The sequence below is a fragment of the Macaca mulatta genome, chromosome 3, assembly GCF_049350105.2.
Source record: "Macaca mulatta isolate MMU2019108-1 chromosome 3, T2T-MMU8v2.0, whole genome shotgun sequence".
Taxonomy (NCBI): Eukaryota; Metazoa; Chordata; class Mammalia; order Primates; family Cercopithecidae; genus Macaca; species Macaca mulatta.
In genome coordinates, this window is record NC_133408.1 from 173023515 (window position 1) to 173037314 (window position 13800).

Consider the following 13800-nt stretch of genomic DNA (forward strand, 5'->3'; position numbering starts at 1 on the left):
TAACCTGTTTGAGATCCTTAAATCATTTTAATTGTGATTATCAACGTCATGAAATTTATGAGTCTCTTTTGAAGAAAACTAAATGTAGTAAACTTCTGGAATATGTCAAAAACTGTAGCCTGAAAAACATACGTAAACACTAGTTAAACCTTTATTCAGTATCATGGCATGTTGTCATTTGATCTTTCTTTGTTGATAAATTAATATTTAATACAGATACAAAGGAGGATAATGAAATTGCCTGGCATAGTGTTATTACAAGGTGGTTATCCAGTGATCCAGAATTCACTACGCTAATTTTTTAAACAGCATTGAATGAAATGACAAAATAAAAATTTAAGGACTTAGAACTCTTACAATACATTTTTATACCCCTGTCTGTGACAATCACCTCTTTATTGAAAATATACTGGGGAGATCCAGATGTTTCAAGTTCTAGTGTAAAGAGGACTCATGATAAAAACAAAAGTGGTAAGGGTGGGGCATGTAGTGGGAGGACTTCAGTTGGTTTTGGAGAAAGTGGTAACTAGTGCTTCTTTTCCCGTTCAGCTCCCTTGTGAAAGATGCTTCTGTTCCTCTGATTGATGTTACAAACCTCCCTACTCCTCGAAAATTCCTTGATACCTCTCAGTATTCTACTGCTGGAAGCTCAAGTGGTAAGTATTTAATTCTTCAGCCACTAAGCTTTTTAGTATGCCTCAGTTCCTAGGCAAAGACCTGGAGGAGCTTTTTGGGGGCTAAGCTGGGCTGGGTGGGCCTGAGGTAAGTGTGCTGGAACCTGTGATGAGCCCTTTGCAACCTTCAGAGCAAATAAGATGTACAGTGATTCATTGGTCTGTTGCATTATCAGGGTTGAAAAGTGGCAGCTGAACCTGGCCTGCCTGCTGAATCCAACTGCATCTGTGTTTTATTGGACCAGCCCTCCCTTCCTTCCTTCCTTCCTTCCTTCCTTCCTTCCTTCCTTCCTTCCTTCCTTCCTTCCTTCCTTCCTTCCTTCCTTCCTTCCTTCCTTCCTTCCTTCCTTCCTTCCTCCCTCCCTCCCTCCCTCCCTCCCTCCCCTCCCCTCCCCTCCCCTCCCCTCCCCTCCCCTCCCCTCCCCTCTCTTTTGTCTCCCCTCTCTTTCGTCTCCCTTCCTCCGTCCCCTCCTCTCCCCTCCCCTTTCTTTCATCTTGCTTTGTTGGCCAGGTTGGAGTGCGGTGGCACAATTTTGGCTCTCTGCAACCTCCATCTCCTGGGTTCAAGGGATTCTCCTGCCTCGGCCTCACAAGAAGCTGGGATAACAGGTGCCTGCCACCACGCCCAGCTATTTTTGTGTTTTTAGTACGGACAGGGTTTCACCATGTTGGCCAGGCTGGTCTCAAACTCCTGGCCTCCCAAAGTGCTGGCGTTACAGGCGTGAGCCACCACACCTGGGCGACCAGCACTGTTTTTCTAAAGTTGAGTTTGAATGCTTTTTGATAGAGCATATGCTTTCCTTTGTGCTATAATATTTATTACTCCTAGTAGCTTTTACTCAGTTATCTCATGTATTACATTCAATGTCTGGTCCTGGGAGCTTTTGAGTGTGTGACCTCTGTCCTATGCCGTCTCCACTCCTAAATGTGCACACATCCACGTGTGCATACATAGTCATACCTGTAACACACTTTGAGGAAATATCCATAAACTTATTTTTTCTTCTTTGAAGACACCCAATATCTTATTGAACAAGACAAAGCCATTTTGGGGTTATGTTTAGGGTTGAGGGCAGGAGGGTATACTTTGAATGTAAAGATTTAGGGGAATCTTGTGGATTGTCTTAGACTTGCTTTTGCAGAGGGTTCAGCTCAACTGGGCTTGGAGACCTTCTGGACCTCTGCAGAGAGTTTCTCTGCTCTTATAACTTTGGGTTGGGGGAGAAGACTGGATGTCTTTTGTGGGATGCCCCACAAGTGCCTTCTTGTGGCAGCCAAAATCTTCATTGCATTTTAACAAAATTGTAGTGTTTATTATCATTGTCTTTTCAGATAAAAATTAGTTCTTATAGTTCTTATTAGTTCTGTAGAGCTTGAAATAATGAAAAGGTAGAAAAAAATAGAAAAACAATTTGGATTAAGTCAGTACATTTTGTATAACTAATTGGAAATATTTCTGTTGAGAGCTTAATATATTGTTGGAGCATATTTTGCTACCTTTAAAATGCCACTTAAAATTATTTTAGGGTTATTTAGGCATGGAATCTTGAAGTTTATTACTTTAACTTACAGGGAAGTATCGAATTTGATAATAAATTTTCCTTTGTTTAATTAGTAGCCAAATTTTTAAAAATTGCAAACATTTATTTTTATTATACAATAAATACAATAGATTGTACTCCAGTCTCTTCTTGGAGCTAGAAAGGTTTTGTTTTCTCCCTCTTTCTGATGTAATGTTGCTTTTGAGTTTTAACACTGCTCTGAGGTGTTGTAGACTGTTGAAATATGAAACTAAATGTATTTGTACCTTTGATTTGTATTTTGTCTCTGCCTTTCATGGAAATTACCAATTGTTACATCTTTACTTTTTTATAATGTGAATCTTACTGCTTAGCCTGGTTATATTAATTTATGTAAATGTTGCCAAGTCAGTGGCCAAGTGAAATAAAAAATTTAATTATTTATGAAGAAATGACAGGGCAGGCTTTGCAAATAAGTGTTGTATAAATATAAAATAAGCTGATATATACCAATTATGGCAAATTTCAGTAGAAGCTAATTTTGCTACATCTGTTATTTTTACTATGATAGGCCTTACTTTTTGATAGGCACTTTATCTGTCAGCGTCTGGAGTTTGCGTTCATCACCTAGTGGAGTTCATGGTGACACTCTGACTTTGGTATTATTAGGAATTACTGTTGAAGGACTGCTTGGTAGTTGACTGGGGCTAGGAGCATTATGGGGACTGCTGGTAGAGATGTGTATAAACCTTTCTTTTATTTATTTATTTATTTATTTGAGACGGTGTTTCACTCTTGTGGCCCAAGCTGGAGTGCAGTGAGTGGTGCAATCTCGACTCACTGCAACCTCCTCCTCCTGGGCTCAAGCGATTCTCCTGCCTCAGCCTCCTGAGTAGCTGGGATTACAGGCATGCATCACCATGCCCTGCTAATTTCTGTAGAGACAGGGTTTCACTATGTCAGCCGGGCTGGTCTCAAACTCCTGACCTCAGGTGATCGCCCACCGTGGCCTCCCAAAGTGTTTGGATTATAGTCATGAGCCACTGCGCCCGGCCAGACCTTTCTTTTTAGATGAGTTCATTTCCTTGACTATTCTGAAGACTTGATCTTGTTCTTTTTTTTTTTTTTTTTTGTGCATGACCAAAAAAAGGTAAAAATATTATTGATTAAAATCAATAATAGCAGAGGTTAATATGTGTTTAGTGCCTAGTATATGGTGAAGCCATGTCTTAAGTGCTTTACAACAATTTTATAACAATTTATTGTCAGTCCCATTTTACAGATGAGAAAACTGAGGCACAGGGAAGTTAATAATTGATAAAAGTTTACACAGTTGACAAGTAGTTGTGATTTCAGCTCAGAGCCAGGTTCGACTATGCTCATCTAACCAGTTTGTTTTGCTGAAAACAAGCTAGGTATCCTCTGTGTATTAATTTTCCACTCACGCAAACTTAGTGGCTTAAACAACATACATTTATTATCTTACAGTTTTGTAGGTGAGAAGTCTAACACAAATCTGATTGCAGTAAAATCAAGGTGTTGGCAGGGCTGTGTTCCTTTTTGGAGGCTCTAGGGGAAAACCTGTTTCCTTGCCTTTCCGGCTCCTAGAGGCCACCATATTCCTTGGTTCATGGTCTCCTTCCTCCATCTTCAAAACCAGCAACGATGGGTCACATTCTTCTCACGTTGCCTCTCTCTGACCCACTCGTCTGTGCTTCCTTCCTCTTTTTAAGGACTCATGTGATTAGATTGATTCCACCTGGATAATTCTGGCTACTCTTCCCATCTCAAGGTCCTTAACCTTAATCACATCTGCAGTCTCCTTTGCAATGTGACTAATCACAGGTTCTAGGGATTAGGACATGGATGTCTTTGGGCAACCATAATTCTGCTTACCACACTCTGCACTGCCCATTTTGTGACTTAAATTATCTTTAGGAGCAAGTGTAAAAATTTGACTTTCTTCAAATTATGTAGCAAAATCTTTTTCAGTCATTGCAGTCTAGTCTTTAGGACTCTATTAATCTGGATCACATTATTAAAGGGAATTGTATAAATGAGGAAGATATAAATTATGTAGAGAACTGCACAAAATGTTACTAAATACATATAAAATTATGGGACTGATGAAATATACTATAATAAAAAGCAAGAATTTTGTCTTATTCTTAATAATAAACTGTAAGTCCTAAGAGTCTATTTGTGAAGTGCTCTGCAAGTCCGCCTAGAAAGTAATAGCCGTTTTCAGCAGGAAATTTAACATAGGCTCTTAAAGCTCCTCTCTCATTTTGTGAAACAGTAAGATTGAGGGTGTAATCCATTAGAATTGACACTTTTATAGAGGAAGTTCCAGTAGGGAATCCCTGGGTAGTATGGCTCTCCCATTGGGGTACCATAAAATAAGATTGGAAGTGATTCCTAAGAACTTTCAGGTTATTATTAATTAAATGAGAATTCTGATTGCTTTTAAACAAATCGTTTTTCACAAGTCCTATTTTGAGGTAGAGTTGTGGGTGACTATTTTTTTAAAATCATACTTTATGTTCTGGGGTACATGTGCAGAACGTGTAGTTTTGTTACATAGGTATACCTGTGCCCTAGTGGTTTGCTGTACCCATCAACCCATCATCTACATTAGGTATTTCTTCTAATGCTATCCCTCCCCTAGCCCCTCACTCCGACAGGCCCCGGTGTGTGGTGTTCCCCTCCCGTGTCCATATGTTCTCACTGTTCAATTCCCACTTATGAGTGAGAACATGAGGTGTTCGGTTTTCTGTTCTTGTGTTAGAAGACCTGAATCCATCCTATTTTATGGCTGCATAGTATTCCATGGTGTATATGTGCCACATTTTCTTTATCCAGTCTATCACTGATGGACATTTGGGTTGGTTCCAAGTCTTTGCTATTGTGAATAGTGCTGCAGTAAACATATATGTGCATGTGTCTTTATGGTGAAATGATTTATAATCCTTTGGGTATATACCCAGTAATGGGATTGCAGGGTCAAATGGTATTTTTGGCTCCAGATCCTTGAGGAATCACCACACTGTCTTCCACAATGGTTGAACTAATTTACACTCCCACCAACAATGTAAAAGCGTTCCTATTTCTCCAGATCTGCTCCAGCATCTGTTGTTTTCTGAATTGTTAATGATCACCATTCTAACTGGCATGAGTTGGTATCTCATTGTGGTTTTGATTTGCATTTCTCTGATGACCAGTGATGATGAGCATTTTTTCATGGGTCTTTTGGCTGCATAAATGTCTTTTGAGAAGTGTCTGCTCATATCCTTCACCCACTTTTTGATGGGGTTTTTTTTTTTTTTTTCTTGTACATTTGTTTAAGTTCTTTGTAGATTCTGGTTATTAGCCCTTTGTCAGATGAATAGATTGCAAAAATTTTCTCCCATTCTGTAGGTTGCCTGTTCACTATGATGAAAGTTTCTTTTGCTGTGCAGAAGCTCTTTAGTTTAATTAGATCCCATTTATCAATTTTGGCTTTTGTTGCCTTTGATTTTTATGTTTTAGACATGAAGTCTTTACCCATGCCTATGTCCTGAATGGTATTGCCCAGGTTTTCTTCTAGGGTTTTTATGGTTTTAGGTCTTATGTTTAAGTCTTTAATCCACCTTGTTAATTTTTGTATAAGGTGTAAGGAAGGCATCCAGTTTCAATTTTCTGCATACGGCTAGTCAGTTTTCCCAGCACCATTTATTAAATAGGGAATCCTTTCCCCATTGCTTGTTGTGGTCAGATTTGTGAAAGGTCAGATGGTTGTAGATGTGTGGTGTTATTTCTGAGCCTTCTGTTGTTCCATTGGTCTATATATCTTATTTTGGTATCAGTACCATGCTGTTTTGGTTAGTGTAGCCTTGTAGTATAGTTTGAAGTCAGGTAGTGTGATGCCTCCAGCTTTGTTCTTTTTGCTTAGGATTGTCTTGGCTATGCAGGCTCTTTTTTGGTTCCATATGAAATTTAAAGTAATTTTTTTTTCCAATTCTGTGAAGAAAGTCAATGGTAGCTTGATGGGGATGGCATTGAATCTGTAAATGACTTGGGGCAGTATGACCATTTTCACGATATTGATTCTTCCTATCCATGAGCATGGAATGTTTTTCCATTTGTTTGTGTCCTCTCTTATTTCCTTGAGCAGTGGTTTGTAGTTCTCCTCAAAGAGGTCCTTCACATCCTTTTTAAGTTGTATTCCTAAGTATTTTATTCTCTTTGTAGCAATTGTGAATGGGAGTTCACTCATGATTTGGCTCGCTGTTTGTCTGTTATTGGTGTACAGAAATGCTTGTGATTTTTGCACATTGATTTTGTATCCTGGGACTTTGCTGAAGTTGCTTATCAGCTTAAGGAGATCTTGGGCTGCGACAGTGGGGTTTTGTAAATATACAATCATGTCATCTGCAAACAGAGACAATTTGTACTTCCTCTTTTTCTAATTGAATACCCTTTATTTCTTTCTCTTGCCTGATTGCCCTGGCCAGAACTTCCAACACCATGTTGAATAGGAGTGGTGAGAGAGGGCATCCTTGTCTTGTGCCGATTTTCAAAGGGAATGCTTCCAGTTTTTGCCCATTCAGTAGGATACTGGCTGTGGGTTTGTCATAAATAGCTCTTGTTATTTTGAGATATGTTCCATCAGTACCTTGTTTCTTGAGAGTTTTTAACATGAAGGGGTGTTTAATTTTATTGAAGGCCTTTTCTGCATCTGTTGAGATAATCATGTGGTTTTTGTCATTGGTTCTGTTTATGTGATGGATTACATTTATTGATTTGCGTATGTTGAACCAGCGTTGCATCCCAGGTATGAAGGCCACTTGATCATGGTGAATAAGCTTTTTGATGTGCTGCCGGACTTGGTTTGCCAGTATTTTATTGAGGATTTTCATACTGATGTTCATCAGGGATATTGGCCTGAAATTTTCTTTTTTTGTTGTGTCTCTGCTAGGTTTTGGTATCAGGATGATGCTGGCCTCATAATGAGTTAGGGAGGATTCCCTCTTTTTCTATTGTTTGGAATAGTTTCAGAAGGAATGGTAGCAGCTCCTCTTTGTACCTCTGGTAGAATTTGGCTGTGAATCCGTCTGGTCCTGGCCATTTTTTGGTTGGTAGGCTATTACTGCCTCAAATTCAGAACTGGTTATTAGTCTCTTCAGGGACTCAACTTCTTTTTGATTTAGACTTAGGAGAGTGTATGTGTCCAGGAATTGATCCATTTCTTCTAGATATTCTAGTTTATTTGCGTAGAGGTGTTTATAGTATTCTCTGATGGTAGTTTGTATTTCTGTGGGATCAGTGGTGATATCCCCTTTATGATTTTTTATTGCATATATTTGATTCTTCTCTCTTTTCTTCTTTATTAGCCTGGCTAGCGGTCTATCTATTTTGTTAATCTTTTCAAAAAACCAGCTCCTGGATTCATTGATTTTTTTGAAGGGTTTTTTGTGCCTTTATCTCCTTTAGTTCTGCTCGGATCTTAGTTGTTTCTTGTCTTCTGCTAGCTTTTGAATTTGCTTGCTCTTGCTTCTCTAGTTCTTTTAATTGTGATGTTAGACTGTCAATTTTTGATCTTTCCTGCTTTCTCTTGCGGGCATTTAGTGCTATAAATTTCCCTCCAAACTCTGCTTTAAATGTGTCCCAGAGATTCTGGTACATTGTGTCTTTGTTCTCATTGGTTTCAAAGAATTTTTTCTGCCTTAATTTTGTTACTTACGCAGTAGTTATTCAGGAGCAGGTTTTTCAGTTTCCATGTAGTTGTGCAGTTTTAAGTGAGTTTCTTAATCCTGAGTTCTAATTTGATTGCACTGTGGTCTGAGATACTGTTTGTTATGATTTCCATTCTTTTGCGTTTACTGAGGAGTGTTTCACTTCCAATTGTGTGGTCAATTTCAGAATAAGTGCTGTGAGGTGCTGAGAAGAATGTATATTCTGTTGATTTGGGGTGGAGAGTTCTGTAGAGGTCTGTTAGGTCTGCTTGTTCCAGAGCTGAGTTCAAGTCCTGAATATCCTTGTTAATTTTCTGTTTCGTTGATCTAATTATTTATAGTGGAGTATTAAAGTCTCCCACTATTATTGTGTGGGAGTCTAAGTCTCTTCGTAAGAACTTGCTTTGTGAATCTGAGTGCTCCTGTATTGGGTCCGTATATATTTAGGATAGTTAGCTCTTCTTGTTGAATTGATCCCTTTACCATTATGTAATGGCCTTCTTTGTCTCGTTTGATCTTTGTTGGTTTAAAGTCTGTTTTATCTGAGACTAGGATTGCAACCCCTGCTTTTTTTCCGCTTTCCATTTGCTTGGTAGATATTCCTCCATCCTTTTATTTTGAGCCTGTGTGTGTCTTTGCACATGAGATGGGTTTCCTGAATACAGCACACCACTCGCTGGGTCTTGACTTTTTATCCAATTTGCCAGACTGTGTCTTTTAATTGGGGCATTTAGCCTGTTTACATTTAAGGTTAATATTGTTAATTTGGTATGTTTTTGCAGTGGTTGGTACTGGTTATTCCTTTCCATGTTTAGTGCTTCCTTCTGGAGCTCTTGTAAGGCAGGCCTGGTGGTGACAAAATCTCTCAGCATTTGCTTGTCTGTAAGGGATTTTATTTCGCCTTCGTTTATGAAACTTACTTTGGCTAGATATGAAATCTGGGTTGAAAATTCTTTTCTTTAAGAACATTGAATATCGGCCCCCACTATTTTCTGGCTTATGGGTTTTGCAGAGATCTGCTGTTAGCCTGATGGGCTTCCCTTTGTGGGTAACTCAGCCTTTGTCTCTGGCTGCCGATAGTATTTTTTATTTCATTTCAACCTTGGTGAATCTGACGATTATGTGTCTTGGGGTTGCTCTTCTTGAGGAGTATCTTTGTGGTGCTCTCTGTATTTCCTGAATTTGAATGTTGGCCTGCCTTGCTAGGTTGGGGAAGTTCTTCTGGATAATATCCTGAAGAGTGTTTTCTCAGTTGGTTCCATTCTCCCCGTCACTTTCAGCTACACCAATCAAACGTAGATTTGGTCTTTTCACATGGTCCCATATTTCTTGGAGGCTTTGTTCATTTCTTTTCACTCTTTTTTCTCTAATCTTGTCTTCTTGCTTTATTTCATTAATTTGATCTTCAATGATACCCTTTCTTCCGCTAGATCGAATCAGCTGTTGAAACTTGTGTATGCTTCACAAAGTTATCGTACTGTGATTTTCAGCTCTGTCTGTTCATTGAAGCTCTTCTCTACACTGGTTCTTTTAGTTAGCCATTTGTCTAACCTTTTTTCAAGGTTTTTAGCTTCCTTGCAATGGGTTAGAATATGCTCCTTTAACTTGGAGGAGTTTGTTATTACCGACCTTCTGAAGCCTGCTTTTGTCAACTTGTCAAACTCATTCGCCGTCCAGTTTTGTCCCTTGCTCCTGAGGAGTTGTGATCCTTAGGAGAGGAGGTACTCTGGTTTTTGGAATTTTCAGCTGTTTTGCACTGGTTTCTCCCCATCTTTGTGGATTTATCTCCCTTTCGTCTTTGAAGTCGGTGACCTTCGGATAGGGTCTCTGAGTGGACATCCTTTTTGTTGATGTCGATACTATTTCTGTGTGTTAGTTTTCCTTCTAACAGTCAGGACCCTCTGCTGTAGGTCTGCTGGAGTTTGCTGGAGGGCTAGTCCAGACCCTGATTGCCTGGGTGTCACCAGCAGAGCCTACAGAACAGCGAAGATTGCTGCCTGTTCCTTCCTCTGGAGGCTTCATACCAGAGGGGCACCAGCCAGATGCCAGCCAGAGCCCTCCTGTATGAGGTGTCTATCGGCCCCTACTGGGAGGAGTCTCCCAGTCAGGAGATACGGGGATCAGACACCCACTTGAGGAGGCAGTCTGACCCTTAGCAGAGCTCGAACGCTGTGCTGGGAGATCCGCTGCTCTCTTCAGAGCCGTCAGGCAGGGACGTTTAAGTCTGCTGAAGCTGTGCCCGCAGCTGCCCCTTCCCCCAGGTGCTCTGTTCCAGGGAGATGGGGTTTCATCTGTAAGCCCCTGACTGGGGCTGCTGCCTTTCTTTCAGAGATGCCCTGCCCAGGGAGGAGGAATCTAGAGAGGCAGTCTGGCCACAGTGGCCTTGCTGAGCCATGCACTCCGCCCATTTGGAACTTCGCGGTGGCTTTATTTACTCTGTGAGGGTAAAACCTCCTACTCAAGCCTCAGCAATGGCGGACACCCCTCTCCCCACCAAGCTCAAGTGTCCCAGGTTAATCTCAGACTGCTGCTATGCTGGCACCGAGAATTTCAAACCAGTGGATCTTAAATTTCCTGTGCTCCGTGGGGTGGGACCCACCGAGCCAGACCACTTGGCTCCCTGTCTTCAGCACCCCTTTCCAGGGGAATGAACAGTTCTGTCTTGCTGGTGTTCCAAGCATCACTGGGGTTTGGAAAAAAAAAAACTGCAGCTAGCTCCGTGTCTGCCCAAATGGCCGCCCAGTTTTGTGCTTGAAACCCAGGACCCTGGTGGTGTAGGCACCGGAGGGAATCTCCTAGTCTGTGGGTTGCGAAGACCGTGGGAAAAGCTCAGTATCTGGTCCGGAGTGCACTGTTCCTCATGGCACGGCACAGTCCCTCACAGCTTCTCTTGAGTATGGGAGAGAATTCCTCTACTCCTGTGCTTCCCGGGTGAGGCGACATTCCACCCTGCTTCAACTCGCCCTCCGTGGGCGGCCCCACTGTCCAACCAGTCTCAGTCAGATGAACCAGGTACCTCAGATGGAAATGCAGAAATCCGCCTTCTTCTGTGTCGATGTCACTGGGAGCTGCAAACTGGAGCTGTTCCTATTCGGCCGTCTTGCCAGCAATCTGTGGGTGACTTTTCTGTGAGAGATTTTTTTTTTTAAATCATAGTTTGTAAGTTATAGTTTGCAAAATATGTCATTTAAATGATGCAACAGTCCTATGACGTAGTTAGGGCAGGTACTATGTGATTACTATTACAATTATTATATTTGGATCATTAAGTTTAAGTGTGTGATCAGATATAAAACATTTACTTACAAAATGCAAAGTCAAGGCACAGGTTGGCAAAAGCAAGTAACCCATTAAAAGTAAAATGATTAGCATCCGCTTAGCTTTCCTACATATTAATGAAGAAAAGAAATGACATAATAAAGAACTGAGCAAATAATGGACAATTCAATGAAGAGTCCCTTTCCATGGAAAAATTGGCATTTATCTGATGGAGATTTAAGTATCTAGAATATGTTAAGAACCTCTATAAATCAATAAAACAAACTAATAGAATAATAGGCAAAATTATGAACAGTTTGCATAAGGGGAATCCAATGCTAATAAATATATGAAAAACCACTTATATTCTACTTAATCAGGTATTATCTTTATAATCACTTTACAGATATGGAAACTGAATGCAGGTAGGTTGAGCGGTTTGGCCAGGTTCAACCAAGATGGTAATTGTTGGAGCCTGGCCTCATGCTGTTCCCAGACTAAATATGTAGGGCATGTATTTTGCAAGCCTTTCTCTTTTTCTCCTCAGTCACAGTATTTTGTAATGCACAGAGAAACTAATGTCTAATTTAGATGTAGTAGTTCAACTATAACTTAGGTAGAAGGATGGGAGAAGTGTGGAGAAAAGCGAATAATTGTAGTAAAATGTTGGTTTAAGCTTTTGGACTCCCAGTATGTCTTTTCATTTGGCAAACTGCCTTTGGAACATTTCGACTGAGCAGTTACTCCCAGGGAACACAGGTATTTCATTTGTGGCCTCTTTATTCATTTTATTCATGCCTCTGCTGGGATTGCATGAATATGACTATAATGAAACTGGACTTCTTAGTTCTTTTCTTTTTGGTACAAGCATAGGTTAAGCAATAAAAACCTAAAGAGAACACAAATTAAATGATTTTTTTGCTGCTATTTTCTTGATGTGCATTTTATTTCATAAAGTTTTGTTCTGAGTCTTAATATATATCTTAAGAATTTGGATGCCGGGTGCCGTGGCTCATGCCTGTAATCCCAGCCCTTTGAGAGGCCGAGGCGGGCAGATCACGAGGTCAGGAGATCGAGACCATCCTGGCCAACATGATGACCAAAATATAAAAATTAGCTGGGCATGGTGGTGAGTGCCTGTAATCCCAGCTACTTGGGAGGCTGAGGCAGGAGAATTGCTTGAACCTGGGAGGCAGAGGTTTAGTGAGCCTAGGTCTTGTATCTACCAATTTTGTTGAATTATTTTCAAAATTCTAATAGAATATTTAAAAAATATATTTGTATATTTTCCTGGATTTTGTAGGTAAACAGTAAGTGTCTGCAGGTAAGGGCAGTGCTGTCTCCTTTTCTTAAAGATTTCCCTTTTTGTTTATTTGTTTTTAATTTTTGCATAGCTGGGAAAAATTTAATTTTTGCATAGCTGGGAGGCAATAGCGTGAGTCTTGCCCTTAATGGAAATGGTTCTAAAATGTCATCAAGTATCATATTTCCTTTTCATTTTTGACTGGTTATTTACCCTTCTGAGTGGGAAACTATAGATTATATTTTTGTTCTTTTAGATTTTAACCTTAATTTTTGACACCTACTGTGCTACAGAGATATTTTAAAGTTATCAAATATCTATTTTTCTTTAATATTTCAAATGCAGTACACATTCCAAGGTATGATTATTATTCTTGCCTATAGCAATTATCAGGTGTTGGTCAAATTATGATTTTCTTTTTCTGTCATTCTTTTTTCATTTACTAATAGAATTCTACTGTGATGAAGAGCTGTGTCTTCATGTATTTCCATATTCATTAATTGTTTAAATCAGTAAAAATTTATGGATATTTACTTTGTTCTATGACTTGTAATCAGGTGCTGTCATTATTTATATTGTTGCTCAAATTGTCCCAAATTTGGCCACTGGTAGCTCCTTCAGGTTGGTTCCTAGGTTGTTCCAACATGTCCCTATCCATTTTTGAAAACTTCCTTACATTCTGGTACCATGAGACATTTCAGACTCACCTTGTACTCCCCCTCCCTTTGCCTTGGAATTAACCATTTCTCTAAGGAGATCTGTTTTGTTTTTTTTTTTTTTTTAAATTGGAGAATGATATTTTGAAACCTAGATTTGTATTCTAGTTGAATACATTGCTGTTGGTGTAATGTTGCTGTAGTCCCTCTTAGTTGATAGAGCTAGGAGATAATGTAGGTGCATGCTTATGTATATTACGTGTGTATATGTGTGTACACCATACACATGTATGGACAGAAACATATACATATACATCTGTATGTATCTATTTCTGTATGTATTTCTATATAGATCACAGGATCATCTCAATAGATGCAGAAAAAAACATTTGACAAAATCCAGCATCACTTTATGATTAAAACTCTCTGCAAAATTGGCATAGAAAGGAAATACCTTAACGTAATAAAAGCCATCTATGACAAACCCACAGCCAACATAATTCTGAATGGGAAAAAGTTGAAAGCACTCCCCCTGAGAACTAGAACAAGACAAGGACACCCAGTTTCAGCTTTTTGGTTCAACATACTACTGGAAGTCCTAGCCAGAGCAATTAGACAAGAAAAAGAAATAAAGGGCATCCAAATTAGTAAAGAGGAAATCAAACTGTCCCTGTT

The 13800-nt window shown here is 39.7% G+C and overlaps 1 protein-coding gene across 9 annotated transcripts in view; it reads left to right on the forward strand.

Moving 5' to 3' along the window:
- EXOC4 (exocyst complex component 4) overlaps positions 1–13800 on the forward strand; it is an 815224-nt gene that overhangs the window by 72124 nt on the left and 729300 nt on the right. For all 9 annotated transcript variants that reach the window (XR_013415598.1, XR_013415599.1, XR_013415597.1 and 6 more), the window contains one exon: positions 550–656. Coding sequence is in view for 5 of the 9 variants with exons in the window: in XM_015134944.3 (XP_014990430.1) it covers positions 550–656 (107 nt within the window). In the remaining 4 variants the exon portion in view is untranslated. The remainder of the gene's footprint in view (positions 1–549; positions 657–13800) is intronic.